Source organism: Diaporthe citri (genome assembly GCF_014595645.1).
Source record: "Diaporthe citri strain NFHF-8-4 chromosome Unknown scaffold_10, whole genome shotgun sequence".
In the NCBI taxonomy this organism is placed as follows: domain Eukaryota; kingdom Fungi; phylum Ascomycota; class Sordariomycetes; order Diaporthales; family Diaporthaceae; genus Diaporthe; species Diaporthe citri.
In genome coordinates, this window is record NW_025064855.1 from 1712115 (window position 1) to 1729270 (window position 17156).

The 17156-nt window shown below is 56.1% G+C and overlaps 7 protein-coding genes across 7 annotated transcripts; 4 read left to right on the plus strand and 3 right to left on the minus strand.

Annotated features, from left to right (window-relative positions):
- Nucleotides 1–86: 86 nt before the first annotated feature.
- INS49_003685 (uncharacterized protein) lies at nt 87–1553 on the plus strand (the record flags this gene model as incomplete). Its single annotated transcript, XM_043164477.1, has 1 exon — nt 87–1553. One exon carries the CDS (start codon nt 87–89, stop codon nt 1551–1553), a length of 1467 nt encoding a protein of 488 aa, XP_043019242.1.
- Nucleotides 1554–2467: 914 nt separating this feature from the next.
- Nucleotides 2468–3037, plus strand: INS49_003686 (uncharacterized protein; the record flags this gene model as incomplete). The annotated part of the gene is made up of 1 exon (XM_043164478.1): nt 2468–3037. One exon carries the CDS (start codon nt 2468–2470, stop codon nt 3035–3037), a length of 570 nt encoding a protein of 189 aa, XP_043019243.1.
- A 1193-nt stretch (nt 3038–4230) lies between these two features.
- INS49_003687 (uncharacterized protein) lies at nt 4231–6028 on the plus strand (the record flags this gene model as incomplete). Its single annotated transcript, XM_043164479.1, has 2 exons — nt 4231–4516; nt 4578–6028. The coding sequence occupies 2 exons, from the start codon at nt 4231–4233 to the stop codon at nt 6026–6028; spliced, it is 1737 nt and encodes a 578-aa protein (XP_043019244.1).
- Nucleotides 6029–6173: 145 nt separating this feature from the next.
- Nucleotides 6174–7118, minus strand: INS49_003688 (uncharacterized protein; the record flags this gene model as incomplete). The annotated part of the gene is made up of 1 exon (XM_043164480.1): nt 6174–7118. The coding sequence occupies one exon, from the start codon at nt 7116–7118 to the stop codon at nt 6174–6176; it is 945 nt and encodes a 314-aa protein (XP_043019245.1).
- A 1130-nt stretch (nt 7119–8248) lies between these two features.
- INS49_003689 (uncharacterized protein) lies at nt 8249–10368 on the minus strand (the record flags this gene model as incomplete). The annotated part of the gene is made up of 5 exons (XM_043164481.1): nt 8249–9060; nt 9116–9577; nt 9638–9767; nt 9836–10122; nt 10194–10368. 5 exons carry the CDS (start codon nt 10366–10368, stop codon nt 8249–8251), a joined length of 1866 nt encoding a protein of 621 aa, XP_043019246.1.
- A 2625-nt stretch (nt 10369–12993) lies between these two features.
- Nucleotides 12994–14286, plus strand: INS49_003690 (uncharacterized protein; the record flags this gene model as incomplete). Its single annotated transcript, XM_043164482.1, has 1 exon — nt 12994–14286. One exon carries the CDS (start codon nt 12994–12996, stop codon nt 14284–14286), a length of 1293 nt encoding a protein of 430 aa, XP_043019247.1.
- A 753-nt stretch (nt 14287–15039) lies between these two features.
- On the minus strand, nt 15040–16694 carry INS49_003691 (uncharacterized protein; the record flags this gene model as incomplete). The annotated part of the gene is made up of 4 exons (XM_043164483.1): nt 15040–15553; nt 15613–16099; nt 16169–16506; nt 16582–16694. 4 exons carry the CDS (start codon nt 16692–16694, stop codon nt 15040–15042), a joined length of 1452 nt encoding a protein of 483 aa, XP_043019248.1.
- Nucleotides 16695–17156: the final 462 nt, after the last annotated feature.

The following is a 17156-nucleotide window of genomic DNA, read 5'->3' on the forward strand; positions in this document are numbered from 1 at the left end:
CCACCCTTGGTTAATTTAACGACTCGTTAAATCATTAGCGAACGTCCTCGCCCGTCCCACGAGACTAGCATCGTCCCACCTCAAGCATGCAGGGCACCAGGCTCGGTCAGATACGCGCGTACTATCTCGGGAGCGTCGTCTGCGTAGGGGGGTTTCTCTTCGGGTACGACTCCGGCATAGTCGGCGGTGTCTTGACGCTCGCTTCCTTCCAGCGCGACTATGGCTACGCGACCGCAGGGGCGACGCGGACCAACTCGCTGTCGGTCGGGCTCCAGCAGCTCGGGGCCTTTGTCGCGTGCTTCCTCGCGTGGCCCCTGACGGACTACCTCGGCCGCAAGAAGGCGCTGATGATCTCCAGCCTGGTCTTCTGCGTCGGCGCGCTCGTGCAGACCATCAACACGCACTCGCTGGCGGCGTTTTACGTCGCGAGGGTCATCGCCGGGCTGGGGCTCGGCACGGCGACCGTGGTTGTCCCCATGTTCAGCTCGGAGATGACGCCCAAGGAGATCAGGGGCCAGATAGGGAGCTTCTTCCAGTGGTTCTTCACCTTTGGCATCTTTACCAGCTACTGGGTCGACTACGGGGTCGCCCTGGGCCCGAGCAACTCGCGGCAGTGGCAGATCCCCGTCGGCCTGCAGCTGGTCCCCGGGGCTCTGCTGGGCCTCGGGATGCTGACGCTCAGGGAGAGCACCCGGTGGCTTACCAAGAAGGGCCGTCACGAGGAGGCGCTCGAGAGCCTCAAGTGGATCCGGGCGGACGACTCACAGGCGGTGTTGGACGAGATGGAGGACATCAGGCTGGGCGTCGAGATGGAGGCCCGCGCCACCGAGGGCTTCCGGCCCAGGGAGCTCCTCCAGGGCGACAACTTCAAGCGGGTCTTCGCCGCCTTCGCCATCTTCGCAGCACAGCAGGCTACCGGCGCAACCGCCTTTGCCTACTTTGGACCGCAGTACTTTAAGCTCCTGGTCGGGTCTGGAAATAAGGGCCTGCTGCTCACGGCGATCTTTGGGGCCATCAAGGTCGCCGCCTGTGGAATCTTCGTCCTGTTCGTCTCTGAGCGGGTCGGCCGGCGGAATGTGCTGATCGGAGGAGCGGCTTTCATGGCCGCTTGCCAGATAACGACTGCCGCCGTCGTCAAGGCGATCCCGCCACCCGAGCAGGGCAATGTCACCAGCTCTGGCATCGCCACGGTTGCTTTGATTTACCTTTTTGTCATCGCATATAACTTCAGCTGGGGTCCGATGCCGTGGCCCTATGTGGCTGAGATCTTCCCTGCTCGGATTCGTGAGCCAGGCGTGGCCGTCGGCGTGGGCTCACAATGGTTGTTCAACTTTGTCTTCTCGTTGACAACGCCGTACATGATGACGAATATGGGCTGGGGCACTTTCCTGTTGTGGGGCGTCTTCGATGTTGTTATCGCCATCGTTGCTTTCTTCTTCCTCAAGGAGACCAAGGGGCTGTCGCTGGAGACCATTGCGCACCAGAACTTCAAGAGGGGAGCCTCAGAGGACGATGTGATACACACCAAGCAGCACGGTGAGGACCCCTCGTGATGAACGCTAGTACTTGTGGGTGGCAGGCACATGGGATATATATATGTACCCGGTCACCATCTGTTCGTCACAGTATCATAAAGTCCGCAGTCTCAATCCTAAGACACATCGGCCCTGCCCAGCATTGTTGTCACCGGTCATTGCGATGCCCGCCTGGCCCTGGGACCCTGGGACCCTCTTACCTCTCCATGAACACGGCCATTATGTGTCTAATTTTGTTTTCACAGTCTCCCTCCCGCACCCGATCTCAGGCCATGTGGTGGGCGCTTGAAGATTTTGGTGCTGTTCAGAATCTTGTGGTGGTTCGAGATTCTATCTTCGGCCCCAAATCCGGCCTATCGTCACACAACCTTGTTGGTGTTGCCAGTTACTAAGTCGCAACTCAGGTCGGCCGCAAATTCGACCCGCCTCAGGCACGCGATGCCAAAACCCAATCATTCCTTCACGGCCTGCGGCACAGCCCCCCCAATTTTCAGCCGCTGAACGTAGCCAGCCAATCAAGGCTGCGTCCCATGAAACGGTCCTGATCGACATTTGATGTCAGTTTCGACCGCGGCCGGGCTTGTTTTATCGACCTGCTTCAACTTGAAAGATGTCGGGAGCTGCCAGCACCCGGGTTGATTCTCGTTCGAATCAGGGCCGCTTGGTCTGATTGAGGGCTCTAGGCTTCATTTTAGGTCAGAACAAGGCCCGGGAACAGACTTTGGGGGAAACAAAGAATACATAACGGCGACACATTCCTTCTCACGTAGGGCTTGCACCTGACCTTTTGAACTCTTTCTCGTAATTTGCTTCGCACTCACTTGATGCCTCAGCAAAGAATTCTTCGCACTCCTCACTGATACCGACTTCATTTCCTTCAAAAGGCTCAACAACCTGAAACGGCCTGACTACCATAACGAAATCCATTGGAAATGGCACCATTCCTCGTGGACCCGGTGTCGACCTTCACGCTACCGGAGCGGAGGAAAACAAAAATCCACAAGACCAGCCACTCATCGGGCAGCAAGCTCTCAAAACCAGCAGCAATCGCTATCGCCGTGGTCGTGGCGGTGGTGCTCATCGCCGCCATCGTCGCGTCCATCATCATACAGAGGCGGCGCAAGGCCAGGAGCAGGGCCAACAAGCACAGCAGCACGCTGCCGGGGTTCAGCACGGACAACGGCGGCGGCCTGTATGGCAGGATGCCCAGCTACTACGCCGGGAGCAGGGACGGCGGCGGCCAGCATCAGCTCCACGGGGGTGAGGCCGCGCAGGAGAAGCACCCGGCGGGCGACTATGGCGACTACGGCAGGGCCAGCTCGAGCGGGTACCGTGTTGGAGATGGCGGCGGCGGCCAGGGCGCAGCGGCTGAGTACTATGCGATGGCCGGTGGTGGTGGTGGTGGTGGTGGTGGTGTGCAGGGCCAGGATTATGGGAGGGGGAGTTATGAGATACCACAGCGGCCGCCCCTGGCGTTCAACCCGTCTCCCGCTCAGGTGTGAGAAACTGCGGTGGCAAGATCTGCATGGCGGTGGTAGCACTCAATTTTTGGTGCATTTGTTAAAGGAGTTTGGCCCGGGATAGGTAGGGGAGAAAGATCGTTCTTTTGGTTCTCTTGCGGGACCCTGCCGAATACGATAGGTCGTTTGCTATTTGGTTGGATTGGGAAAGGGGCGTTTAGTCATTGGGTTCAGGACTTCAGGAGTTGTGGTTCACTTTACACACGAGACACTTGGAGATCTTGGAGACATTCTGGTCGATCCTTGGGCGCGGGTGCACGTTGCAGCAACGGTGGCTGAAGATACTCCGGGTTCGATAGCAGTCAGCTCGCAAGTCCTCGGTGGCTTTCCGAATTCATGCATTCAAAGTTAGCTAGTTGGCTTAGGTGCAGCGTCGGTCACCGTAACGTTATAGTTGCACAAATGTCCACCGTCTCAGCGGCTACGCGCCAAGATCTACAGTCTGTGCCACGCGAAATCTATTTGAGGTGCACACTTGGTGGCATTTCAGCTCGACAGCGTCCTCTCCGGCCGGAGACTCTGCGTCGGAGTTCCCGTCTGGGTGGAGTTTTCTCGAAGGCTCGTATTGCGCGGGACTCTGAATGGAACTAGGCCGACAGCCTCAACGTGCAGCTAGTGTCCAACGCGACTCGCCAAGAGATTTGGCTGACTGTGCTAGACCTCTGCAAGCATAGAGGCAACGGCATGTTCGGATAGGGCCACTTTAGCCAAGCTAGCAGAACCATGCAATAACAATAACGTTTACGGTAACACGACAGAGGCGCAGACAAAGGGAGGAATGCGCAATTATGTCATAGCATTTAGAGCTGTACAGTAGCACAAGGGAAAAAAGTCATGGCCCTAATAAGTCATCGCAATGCTGTGCAATGCTGCGCGACGGTTTTTGGAGATTCCCACTACCCCTTTCGGCCCAAGACCCGCACCTCATTTCACGGTGCTATTTTGACATTTTGGCTTCAAAGTTCTGATCGAGGCTCCAATCTGCCGCGACCCGCACGAAGAGCTGAGCTGCAGACGTTCTTGATGTTGAAGCTTAAAACCAAAGTTTGAAAACTCCCGTTCACCCCGGGTTGTGGTATCGATATCTTGGCCTCACCTTGCCAACCCGCCACCGCATAAACGATTAACCAAGCAACTCCTCGAGCAGCCTGTCGATCAAAACACTGCCATCGACAATGCGAGGATCACTCCAAATATCGGCATTGGCGGCGCTGCTGCTACAATATGCGGCTGCTGCTCCCGTGGCTGGTAGGGCCTCAGACTGGACCACGGATTCTTACGACTTCATTGTCGTAGGAGCTGGACCAGCGGGCATAATTGTTGCGGACAGGCTGAGTGAGACGGGCTTGAAGACGCTGCTCCTGGAACAGGGAGGGCCGTCATATGGCATCACGGGTGGCACAGAGAGACCTGCTTGGCTCGACGGAACCGACTTGAGCCGTGTTGACGTCCCAGGACTATGTGAGTTGGTCACGAACGACGTGTTGGAAGCCTATGAACTGACAATTCGATTTGCAAATAGACAACACCATCTTCACAGGATCCCCAACCCTTGTGTGTGGAGACAGGAGCGCTGCCTACGGCGGTTGCACCATCGGCGGCTCAAGCGCCATCAACGCTGGCCTCTTCTTCGAGCCCCCAGCGTCGGACTGGGACGCCTTCCACCCAGACGGCTGGAAGAGCTCCGACGTAGCTGCTGCCACCAAGAGGCTGTATGAGAGGCAGCCCTCGGTCGAGGTCACGTCTCCGTCTAATGTCCAGTCGGGCTACGAGGCAGCCAGGAAGTGGCTTGTCGATGGCGCGGGATACTCTGAGGTTGTCTTTAACAATGTGCCAGATCAGAAGCAGGCCGTCTTTGGGCACACGTCCTACGACTACGCCAACGGGCAGCGTGGCGGACCCGTCACCACGTACCTCCAGTCCGCTCTGCAGCGGCCCAACTTCTCGCTGCAGAGCAACGTCGCGGTCTCTCGGGCAGTGCGCACGGGGTCCAAGGCAACCGGAGTCTTGGCCACCGTCGACGGCGTCGAAACCACCATCAACCTGAGCTCCACCGGCCGCGTCGTCTTCAGCGGTGGCGCGATCTTCAGCCCCGCGCTCCTGATGCAGTCAGGAATCGGACCAGCGGACGTCCTCACGACCCTTTCAGAAGCAGGTGCCCTCGACCCGGCCATGACACCCTCGTCCTGGCTCAACAACAGCGACGTCGGCGCCGGCCTCTTCGACAACCCCAACACCTTCATCGAGCTGACCGCCCCCAGCCTCGACTCGTACACATACTCCTACGAATCTCCCATCGAGGCTGATCGCGACATGTACCTGAACGAGCGTTCCGGCCCGTACTCTTACGCGGGCCAGACCTCCGCCTTCTGGACGTACATCAACCACACCGACGGCACCGCACCGACCGGCCTCCAGGGCACCATCGGCACGGCCGGATACTCCGACTTCACCAACGACAGCACCATCACGCTCAACATCTACGGCACCTCGGGCCTCCTGTCCACGGGCAAGGTCGTCCTCACCCAGGACCCCAAGACGGGCAAGTTCGTCCCCGGCGGCGGCAACGGCAACTTCTACAGCGACCCAGAGGGCCGCGACGCCGACGACATCGCGCAGTTCATCGCGGACCTGTTCGCGGCGCTCGACAAGAGCGACTCCGGGCTGGAGCCGCTCAACATCCCCAAGGCGGCCACCAAGGAGGAGATCAGGGCCTACATCACGACCGCCTCCGACTACGCCATGGGCATGGTCAACCACTGGAGCTCGAGCTGCCGCATCGGCAAGTGCGTGGACGCGCACACGCAGGTGGTCGGCACGGACAACGTGCACGTCGTCGACGCGAGCATCGTCGCGCCGCTGACGGTCAACCCGCAGTTTGGCGTCATGGTGGCGGCGGAGCGGGCGTCGGAGCTCATTAAGGAGCTATGCAACTCGACCGAGGCGGGGGCCAAGGTCTCTGTTAGTTTGTAAAAAAGAGAAAGGAAGAAAGGAAAGATGATGATACCCGTCTAGATAATCAGGCAATGATAATTTTAATTCCACTGACCATCGCCCGTGCAAGCCCTCAGTTTGTTCAGTGTTCTCAAGATACGTAGTCTGTCCCGGGTTCCGTGCCTCAAATAACTTTTGCAAACAGCTTGGGGAGGATCTCAGCAGCATCGCCCTGGAAGAAGAAGTCCTTGGACCCCAGTCCCGCGCAAGCACCCTTGTCAGGGTTGATGACCGCCACGACCGCCCCCTTCCTCTTGGCCTTCTGCGTGTAGCCAGCCGCCGGGTAGACCACGGCCGCGGTGCCCACCACCAGCATGATGTCCACCGGGGCCGAGGCGATCCACTCGTCCGTCGCGTTCAGCATCTCCCCGTCGAGCGCCTCGCCGAACCAGACGACGCCCGGGCGCAGGAGGCCCGTCTTGCACCTCGGGCAGTGCGGCAGGTCCTTGACGTCGATCCTGGGCACGGGGACCTTGGGGTCGAGCAGGGGCAGCCTGCCCGACTGGTCCGGCGGCGTGTTCACCGCGGACGCGGCCTCGAGGGCGGGGCAGAGCGGGTCCGACAGGTTGTCCCTCTCGACGTAGCCGCACTCGTCGAAGCACTTCAGGTCCAGGATGCTCCCGTGGAGGAGGCGCAGCCGGTCTTTGGGGTGGCCGGCGCGGCTTGATAGGCCTGTGTGACGGTCAGTTGTCTGCCTGCAAGATCTTGGGGCCTTCTCTCGTGTGCCGGGGCAGGAGTGCTCGTTCTCACCGTCGACGTTCTGCGTCAGGCAGACAAAATTGTCCTTCTTCTTTGCCAGCTCTGCAAGCGCGTGATGGCCCGCGTTGGGTTGTGCTTTGAGACACATGTGTCGCCTCCAGGCGTAGAAGAGCCAAACCAGAGCGGGGTCCTCCTCGAAGGCCTCAGGAGTTGCGAGGGACGTAGGCTCGTGGTTTCGCCATAGTCCACCTGCTCCTCGGAATGTGGGCAGGCCCGAGGCTGCGGACAGGCCGGCGCCGCAGAGGGCGACGATGCGGTTGCTGGACTTGACGAGGTCCTGGAAGTCCTCAACGGAGGTACGGGCAGCCATGGTTGATCTTGCCTGAGGGGAGCTGATGCCGGTCCAGAAAAGACGTGAGGTAGTGTTTCCGGATCTTGAGAGCAGTGTATGAGAGGGCCGGATGCACCTTTTGAACACCAGATGGGCGGGGCTGTGCACTGCTGCCTTCATACCGGCACCTACAACATCGGGAGCGAGAAGAGTGTGGGGCTGGCTGTGACACGTCTCACATCCCACCTGACCATTTCATCGCCTTGAGTCACCTGAAAACCACTGAAAGCCGATGGCTCATTCTCTCTCTAGCTTGGAATAAGTTGACCTCATGAAGGCAAGCTGCAGCGGCAAGTTGGTGTTTGACGCAAGATGAGTAGGCCAGGCACCTGTGATGTCAGACCGAGGGACAGTATTGCTTATGTAATCAGACATCGAAGCATTTTTCAACTTGGGCAGCTGTATTAAGATGAGATGAGAATATAAGCTTGGGTATGATGATATCAATTATTGATTTTAAGTGTTTATAACAATGATCTAACGTGTACGAAGGCCTCAAGTGCTGAGCCACATGGCGAAGGCACTTTGATATAGTGCTTCACCGTGTGTCAAGAGAGAGATGGCCTCAAGCTTGACAGCTGCGGGCTGATGCTGTGACTTTTGGTGCGAAATGGTGGCTTTTGACACAACACCGGTTTACAGACGTAGATTAAATAGTCATGATTCAAAACCCTGTATAGCTCAAGTGAATGTAATTACCTATGAATTATAATATTATTGCCTCTTATTCCATCACGGTAATCGCTGTTGTTCCAGCTTGAATAGAGGAACTCAAACATTACAAATAGTCTATAACGATACTACATGATGAATTTACAAGTTCAATCAGAATCCTGTCTTCACTGGAATCCAACAAACAATACGAATTGCGATGAATATGTAGGATACGTGTATGCATTCTGGCCTACTGCGTCTTTCTCAGGAAGGCGTGAACCTGAGATCATGGTTTCAGTCTAAATTTGGATTTCACGCTACCTTACACCTTCAGAAAGAATATCGCGGGCTGAATATTGTACAAAAACCATTGAGCACACTAACCTAGGTATGTACAAGAATTTGAGGCGCTCGAGAGCAACAGAGGCATCCAGATCGAGAGACGCACCCGGGAATCACGACCAGTCCGCAATAATCAGATCAGCTGCCTTCTCGCCGATAGCGTAGGCCGTCGACTGCGTGTGGGTGCCGAGCTCCAGGGGCGCGACGCTGAGGTCGGCGACGCGGAGCCTGCGCAGCCCGTGGACGCGCAGGTCGCCGCCGACGGCGCCGCCGTCCTCGAGCGCCGCCATGCTCGCCGTGCAGCACGGGTGGTAGTCGCTCTGCTGCAGCGCCTCGCCGACGAGCCAGCGGCTCAGGTCCGCGGCGCCCGTGACGTTGGCGCCGGGGGACGTCTCGACGATGCCGAGGGCCCTGAACGCGTCGGTCGCCCAGAGCTTGCGGAAGAAGGGGACGAAGGTCGCGATGATGTCGAGGTCCAGCGGGTTGCTGGCCGTGTTGAAGTTTATGATGGGCTCGCCGTCAATGTCGGATGCGTTGAGAAGGATCGAGCCCCGGCTCAAAGGGTGAAGCAGTGTGCCGTACTGAGGCACCCCGGAGGTCCACCCTTCCATGAAGGGCTGGTCAGTGTTCTCCATTGCGTCGGCGATGTATGCCAGCTGTTTGTAGTAGCCCGCGACGACGGTCTCGGGCGTTCCGTGCGGCAGATACTGGGTCGCAGAGCCGTTTGCGATCTGGTCGCGGACGGCGGCAGCGAGGGCCTTGTACTCGCCGGTGATGACATTCAGGGCAGGGAAGGCTGCTGTGTTGGCTACGCCTTGTGTGTATGGGCCCTGCGCCGGCCTGAGGGCGTACCGGGCAAGCGAGTCCTGCAGGAAGGTCTTGTTCGAGCTCAATTCGTTCTCGTTAGGCAGGAGGTCTTTGGTAACTGTATGTCTTGTCAGATAGCTCATCAAATCGGGGCGAGAACGTTTTGCACCCACCATTGACTGCAAACTGGGCAGCCGTGTGGTCCTGGAAATTATACCCGACACCGGGAAGCTCGAGCACGACATCGATACCGGCGTCCTTAAGGAGTGCGGCAGGGCCGAGGCCGCTTCTCTGAAGGACCTGAGGAGTGTGGACAGTACCAGCAGAGATGATGGCCTCGGCCTTGGCACTGACGTTGTAGACGGAGCTGTCGTTGAGGGACTTTATCTCCACGACCGGCACCTGGTCGGCGAGGTCATCCCCGGAGTACACAACACGGATCACCTTGTGGTCGGCAATGACGTGGAGATTTGGGCGAGATTTGATCAGCTCGTAGTGACCAATGCCGGCGTGCGATCTGCTGGCATCCCAAGGGCTCTGGGAGGTCGGAACCCAGCACAAGCCGGCTTTGTCGCCCCCGGCGCACTCCTTCTTGACTTCAAGTCCAACTTCCTGCCAGGCTTGGCGGGATATACCTGAGCGAGTGGCTGTCAGCATCCCCGTAACCCCTGTCACGAAAGTCAGGCGGGACTCACCGGTTGTTGGCCATTGGAAAGGCGGGAACGAGGAGTTGACCGGAGTCGAGCCTCCATAGGCAGACTCAATGTCCCACGTGTAGCCATATTGCTCGACTTCCTCTGCCGTTGGCTCAACAAAGGTCACGCTCTACGGCGAATCCGTCAGCGAATTCTGCACGCCATGGAGCATGGACTTTTTCGGGCAACCCGACTGACCTTTTGGAAGTACGGCTTCAGGCCCTCCCAGTCCCAGCCATCCGCCCCAGCGTAGCTGGGCCACATGTCGTAGTCATGGCGAGAAGCACGGTCGAACACTTGGCCATTAATGGCAGAGCTACCACCGAGAGTCTTTCCCACCATGAACGGCCTGGGCGTCCTGTTGTCCAGGGTCGGAATGGGTTGCGAGTACACGAAGGCCCCGCCCATGTCCCAGGTTACCGAGGCTGGCTCATACCACGGCGGGCGAGGATCCCAATTTCCAACCTCCACCACGAGAACGGACCCTTGGACTTGAGCTTAGATGATATTTCCGGGGTATCGAGGGACGTTTGCTGGAGGGACAAAGACGACTCACGATTCGGGAAAGCAGCCGAGACTCTGTCAGCGATGGTCAGGCCAGCAGTGCCACCGCCTGCGATGACGAAATCATAGGTTCCGTCCAGATCGGTGGCATGGCGCTTTATAACGGCTGCTAAAGTGCTGCAAGGGACGCTGACCACCAAAGCGGCCACAAATAGGTGGTTGAACATTGTTACAAGGCTGTGAGGCTACCTTGGTGGCAAGAGCAATTTAGAAGACAGCCCTGTTGGATCCTGCCCGCGCAGATGTGAATTCCCGGACCTTTGGCGGAAAATTAACAGGAGATATCGGGTGTATTTATACAGTTGTTACTTCGATCCTGGCGAGTCGTACTGATGCACGTGGCGATATTATCTTCAGTTCATATCCGAGTCAATGCCTGTACATGAGAGCCTCGTAGCATGGTCTCGCGGTACAAACTCAACCCCTGTCTGCATCCATAACGACCCATATGCAAGTATCTCGACCTTCTTGAAGTGGTAGATCCCTCGAGCTGTGGTGGAGAATCAAGAATCATCCCAGGGCTGGGAAAAGGCTTGATTTGGAGTCCTACAGGATCTACCTGAGACTCGGTAGGCAGTACCAATAACCTCAACTGGGGATTTGTACCTATGTATTCATCCGTGGAACTCGACGCCTCAGGAGAGAATGTAAGCCTCATAGGTCATTTGGATCGTATCCTTGTGTGCCTCCCTTCCCACACACGAGCGACTGAGCCTCCCCTCTCAACCAGAACTGGCAAGTAGTGATCTTTGTATCGCAAGGTACTTTCTCCGACATCGGGTACTGCCATGGCCACATTCTGGTGCCACATTCTGGTTTTTTGATAACTCCAGAAGCACTACATCTGGAGGATCAATTCGAGGTGGAGGGGCCAGACCGGAATAACAGCGATAGTATCGGCGGCAGTTTATATCACTTGCATACGGCTGCGCATTTTCAAGCCCCTGGCTCTCTTGCTGACTCGCAAGCGGTTCTTCTATCCATCGCGGCGGCAGAGTGGAGATACACCTTTATAGAAGTTGTTGATCTGATAGGGCCAACCATCGCAGGGCGGGCATATGATGGATCCGCGTATCCTTACTATGCACAGATCCCAATGCGACCTCGAGATGCACAGATCCAGAGACAGGATGAACGCCTGTTGGTGGCATTAAAGCAAATCTGGGGCCCGGCTGGCCCGGCTGGCCCGGCTGTTTTGTCAGGTCGTCACTTTATCTAAGATGATCAGTGACCCCTAGGTGCTCACTGTAAATACCCGTGAAACACTTCATGCACCCACATGAAGTTAAAGGGCGTATTTGTTTTCCAAAAGATACGCAAAATCGCCGAATTTCCTTCATATAATAAGGAACTTTTGACCATTTCCGTTCGGTCCAGGATGGTTTTCATGGCTCTCGGACTACAAAGGGAATGCAACCAGAGAAGTGTTCTTTTCCTTGTCACGATAGTTTCTACGTAGTTGGCGACTCGTTCGAATGCAAGGTGCAAATACTTGACCTTGTCAGTGCAGCGCGCGGGTGACCCATCATTAAGCGTTTGTTCTATCCAAGGTGGAATTGTGACCCAGTTTACCCTCACAATGCTTTTCTATTGTTGCATCGACGACCTTCTACGCACTTGACGTCTGCGGTAACGGCACATGGACGTTATCACCCTCTCACTCGCTTTGAGTCTCGCCCACCAACCTGTGGGTTCTTCTGTTTGTGCAGAGCAGGGTTCTAACATAGCTCGTCTCTCAGAAGTTGCCCGTTTTGGCGAAAATCAGTCAGCGCCTCACCGTGGCTTGCGACCAGTGAGCATTCGCTTTATGGGTCGTCGGCGTGATGCCCATGAAGGTGATCGTCCGTCCTGGGCCTGAAGCTCCGCCTCATGGAACCCAGTATGTGGGCCTCATTTTGATGATATGCTGACAATGGCCTCTCTTGTCCAGGGTTCCCGAAATGGGCTTGCGGCAACGACCATGTCACGACATCGTAAAGGTGAACAAACTTTCCCACGTAATTATATTCTTCGACATTGATTAGACATGAGCAGGCCGATCATCTGACCAACAAGTATGCAATCCATGTTCTTTGGACGTAGGACAGCAGGTCGACATGGCCGATCGAAAGCGAGTAAGTTCCACCCCAGCCGTCAAGTTGTTTGTGGCTATGTTCGTCTTCCATGCGGTATCGAGTATAACCCCAAATAACCCCCAATAGCCATTGAAGTAGCACAGGCTGTGGTTCCTCGATTTATTTATATTTTGCTGAGAAACCTGTGTTCTTTTGGTACATTTTGTACTCCGGAGTAGCGAGGAGACATCTGGAGGCTCCCTGGCCGTGAGAGTTCGTGTGTGGTACATGTGAAGCCTGATCGATGCAGATGAGAGCAGCTCACTTGCTGACCTGGCTCGGTACTGTGAGACTAGACCGGACTTTCGGTCTCGGGTACTCCTTATGCGAGCCGGGCCGCCACGTCTCTGGCCCTAGCCTAGCTACATATGGCTATGCGAAACTCCGACCTGCAAACAGCCTAAAAAACAGCCAACCGAAGACATCAAAATTGCTACGCCCAAACTAGCGCTGCTGCGGACCCGGTGCCTATCTAATCCTTCGTCTATTCGGCCGTTGACTCCCAGCCCTCCCGGGCCCGAGCCAGCGGGCCTCAACGGCCGAGGATTGGATTGAAGGCCGAATTGGTCCGTGGCGTCTGACATATATAGTCGATGCAAGCAACAGCCATCACACGGAGAAATAATTGTGTAACATCAATATTTCTAGTCTTTTTCTACATACATACGATACTTCACAATGCCTGACCTGAAAGTCCTCGTAGTGGGCGCGTCCGTCGCAGGACCAACAACAGCCTACTGGCTGGCCAAAGCCGGCGCCAAAGTCACCATCATCGAACGGTTCCCAAGCCTGCGCACCGGCGGGCAGAACGTCGACATCCGCAACGCCGGCGTCTCGGTGATGCGGAAGATGCCCGGGATGGAAGACGCAGTGAGGGCCAAGACGACCGGGATGGAGGGCATCAGCTTCGTGAGGGACGACGGCCGGCCGTTCGCGACCATCACGGCCACCGGCGACCCCAACCAGCAGTCGCTCGTGTCAGAGTACGAGATCTTCCGCGGCGACCTGGCGCAGATCCTGTTCGACATGACCAAGGACAACGAGAGGATCAACTACGTCTTTGGCGAGCAGGTCGCGTCCATGCAGCAGGTCGACGACGGCGGGCCGGTGACGGTCGAGTTCGCGAACGGCCACCCGACAGCGCAGTACGACCTCGTCGTCGCCTGCGACGGCTCCACCTCGCGGACTCGAGCTATGGGTTTCGGCTGCGGCGTCCGGGACCACATCAGGTCGGTGGACTGCTGGGCGGCGTACTTCTCCGTGGAGAAAGACCTGCTTAATGGCAGCAAGACTGGGCAGGCGTGGACAACCACGGGTGGTCGTTTCTTTGGACTCGGGCCCGATCCCTCAGGGGTGACTCGGGTTATCACACACTTGATCCATCCACGCGGAAGTAAGGATGCGACGTTGCCGTTCAGGGAGGCATCGAAGAAAGGGACCGATGCGCTGAAGACGTACATTGCCGGGGAGTTTTCCGGGGCCGGCTGGAAGACGGAGGACATCCTCGAGGGCATGATGGAATCGGACGACTTCTACGCGTCGGAGATAGTACAGGTCAAGGTGCCCAGCCTCTACAAGGGGCGATTCGTCCTGGTCGGTGATGCGGGCTACGCGCCTGGTCCAACCGGAACTGGCACGAGCCTCGCTATGGCCGGTGCTTATGTGCTGGCTGGCGAGGTCAGCATGTGCAAAGGCGACATCGAGGCTGGACTCCGGGGCTACGAGGAGCGCATGAGGCCTATAATTGACGACCTACAAAAGATCCCACCCGGTATCCCATGGATATTTGCTCCGCAGACTGCCTGGGGTATCTGGCTTCGAAACGCAGCCCTCACTGTCATTTGCTGGGGCATGGCTTTCAGCGGATTCTTTTCTTGGGCGAGTGCGCTTTTCTCCAGTTCATTTGGGGGCGACAAATTCGGGCTACCTGATTATGAATGGGCGGGTACAGGCAAGGAAGAGGAGTCATGACAGAGGCCTGATGCTGGTGAGGTTGCAACTCAAGGAAGGTCGGCGCTCCTTTAAGCATATATGATTTTCTAGGTTCGCAAGCTTCCGATATATATATAATATTTCCAAGCTTTACTATGGGGGTGATCTATCGTAAACACAAGTTGAATCTGCGGACTTGATGTTTCCCACCGTCTCTGGACTTATTGATCACGTTTTAAACATTTCAAAGCACTTCTTTGATAAGCAGTCCACGTAAAACGCAACATATGCGTTATTGAAAGCATCAAGACGGTTTCACTGCCCTCTGAGTCTGGTCATTCTTGATGAGCTGATCCCAAAGCATCCAGTCTTCCGTGTCAAGATTAAAGTCGCTGCTCATATCAAGACCCATGCCGATTTCATCAAAATTCGAGCTTGCATCGACCGCCGGATTCAGGCCAGTTGGTGGTGTTGTATCATTTCCAACGCCAGACGTCGTTGCCTTGCTGCTGCCCATGGCTGCTCTGGTCGCAAGCTTGCCTTCCTGCCGGGAGCGCAGAGTGCTGATGAAATCCGGTTCAGGTACACTGCTACTAGGAGGTTTGGCATGCCAGGCCTTCAACGTTAGACTCCGAAATGCGATGTGTGCAGGGCTTGCTTTGACTTTAAAAAATCGGCGTGGTTCATGTAAACCTTCTCCACTTTGCTCCAGGTATTGTCGACTTCATCACGCGAGAGCAGGCCAGGTCTCCGCAGGCTGGTCAGGACATATATCAGGGAATCCCAAGATCCCTATGCCCAAAAGGACCTGACGTGCCATTGATATCTCTGGAGGCCTGTGTGGGCGTAAGCAGCTGCGTCCGTGTCGATGATCTTGTGCGCCAGTTGGAACAGTTCTTTTCTCTCCGCGTCCGTGGCGGTCTGATCTCGAATTCTCGGCAGCCTGATCTTGATGCGCATAGCAGTAATGGCTGACCTCGCCATGCCGATGGTTAGGAAGTGCAGCGGGTTGGTAATGTCGCAGTAGCGGATGTACTTTTCCTCTACTTCGCTCTCAGCTTCCCGGATGAGAGGCTCAACTGTACTGTGGTGTTGAGAGTGGTCCGTAGCTGTACCACGAATCGACCTGGCAAAGAATTTACCGATACATGCCCGGGCCAGACAAAAGATCATCTCGGTTGCCCCCTTCTGCTCTCGTGGCGCCGTGGTCATTCCTGGCCAGATCTGGTCATCATTGATATTCAATGGCTCCTTGGTATCCCATGACTCCGGCGCAATGGCAATACCGGTACCTGTAGTTGGCTTGCTATACCGTCAAGGGGTATGAGTTGGTAAAAAAAGCGTCTCCTTAATTGTACGTCGAACGGTGACAAGCCGAGCGCCTCTCCGTCGCGGTGAAGCCCCATGCGTTGCGCTATGCGGACGGCAACACCTGTCAGGATCCAGTATGCGTTTGGGTCGTATTGATGTCGACAAGCAAGCAGGAAGAGTACGAGAGCTTGTACGACGGATATATCAGTGGTCGTGAGGAAAGACGCGTTGACGAGGGCTTGCCGGGTTGCGAGGTGGTACTTCTGCATCAAAGCATCTCGCGATCGACCAAATAGCTTCTCGCACTTCTCCTCCGTCAAGGTGAAGACGGCGAAATGATATACTGCGAACAGGACACACTCGATCTCTCTCGATGCTGTTTCAGGCTTTCGTGAAACCTCGTCGACCATCTTTGTCGACGAGGGAATATGCAGCACTTTGCAAATAGGCTCCACGTTCTCGATATGAGTGTTCCACAGAATCATTGCTTCCGCGTGCGTTGGGTGGCAGTGCAACAGGTTCCGCCGGAAGCCCATGAGTGCTCCCGTTAAAGGATCAGCTGGGAAATCCCCTGCTGAAGCAAGAAATGATCCAGACCCTTCTTTCTCACACTCCTCTTCCTCGTGATTTCGTTCCATGGACATATGTTGCATCTCATCATCTTCTAAGCTACGCCAGGTGGTGCTGTTGATGTACCTCGACCTACCATGGCCGACCACAACTTTACCCAATTTCGACATTTCTGCGTTTGGCTCGATGAAACGCAGAGATATCGGCTCCTGTGGTGAGCACTCAGTGGAAGGCGATGTATGAGCACCCTGCGGCAGCAACCCGTGCTCGAGCAGAATGCGCTCGTACTGAGCAATCTTTTCGTAGACGTCACCGTCGCTCAACTGCCTTTTACGCCGTCGAGGCGGAGGCGCCTGGTAGAGACACTGTAGTTCGCGGCTGCGACAGCTGGAACAGATCGGCCTTGTCTTATCACATTTGACTTTGCGACTGGCACAGGTTTGGCAACTGTACTGTGCGAGGCCATCGTCGGCTTCGCGTCTGTCAAGGTGAGCCTCATCAGGCACCAGAGCGGCACGAGTATCCGCTGCGGTGCCGGTTTGCCTACTAGCTTGTTCGGCGGCCATATTTGTGCTAAAACAAATGCAATACGAGTAAACCAAATGTCGTTGGCCAAGCACTTGGCTATCAATGTTGTTGCGCGTGTGACAGCTGGTCCCATGCGTGCTGAGTTGATTGTATGATGCTTAGCCCGTGGGACGCCTCGTTGCCGGCCCTTGCCTTCTTTCAGCTGGCGCACACGTCATCCACCACGATGGCCGCATTCCTTCCAACCTATTGAGCATCAGCCTGCATGAAAGCAAATATCGAGCAGAGGCAAGTCTAGTTTACAGTTGGGCACTCACATGCACTTCAAGTGAATTATGTGTCAGAATGCTATGGTATCATACAATTCGAAACTTGGACATGCACATATTTCAGAGCACATAACAGCTGGGCGTGCTGGTAAGTCAATAATGACTGGTTATCTTAAACAACGGCAGCCTTAGCACCGAGGATTGAGCACGATTAGGGACACGTGCTTGAAG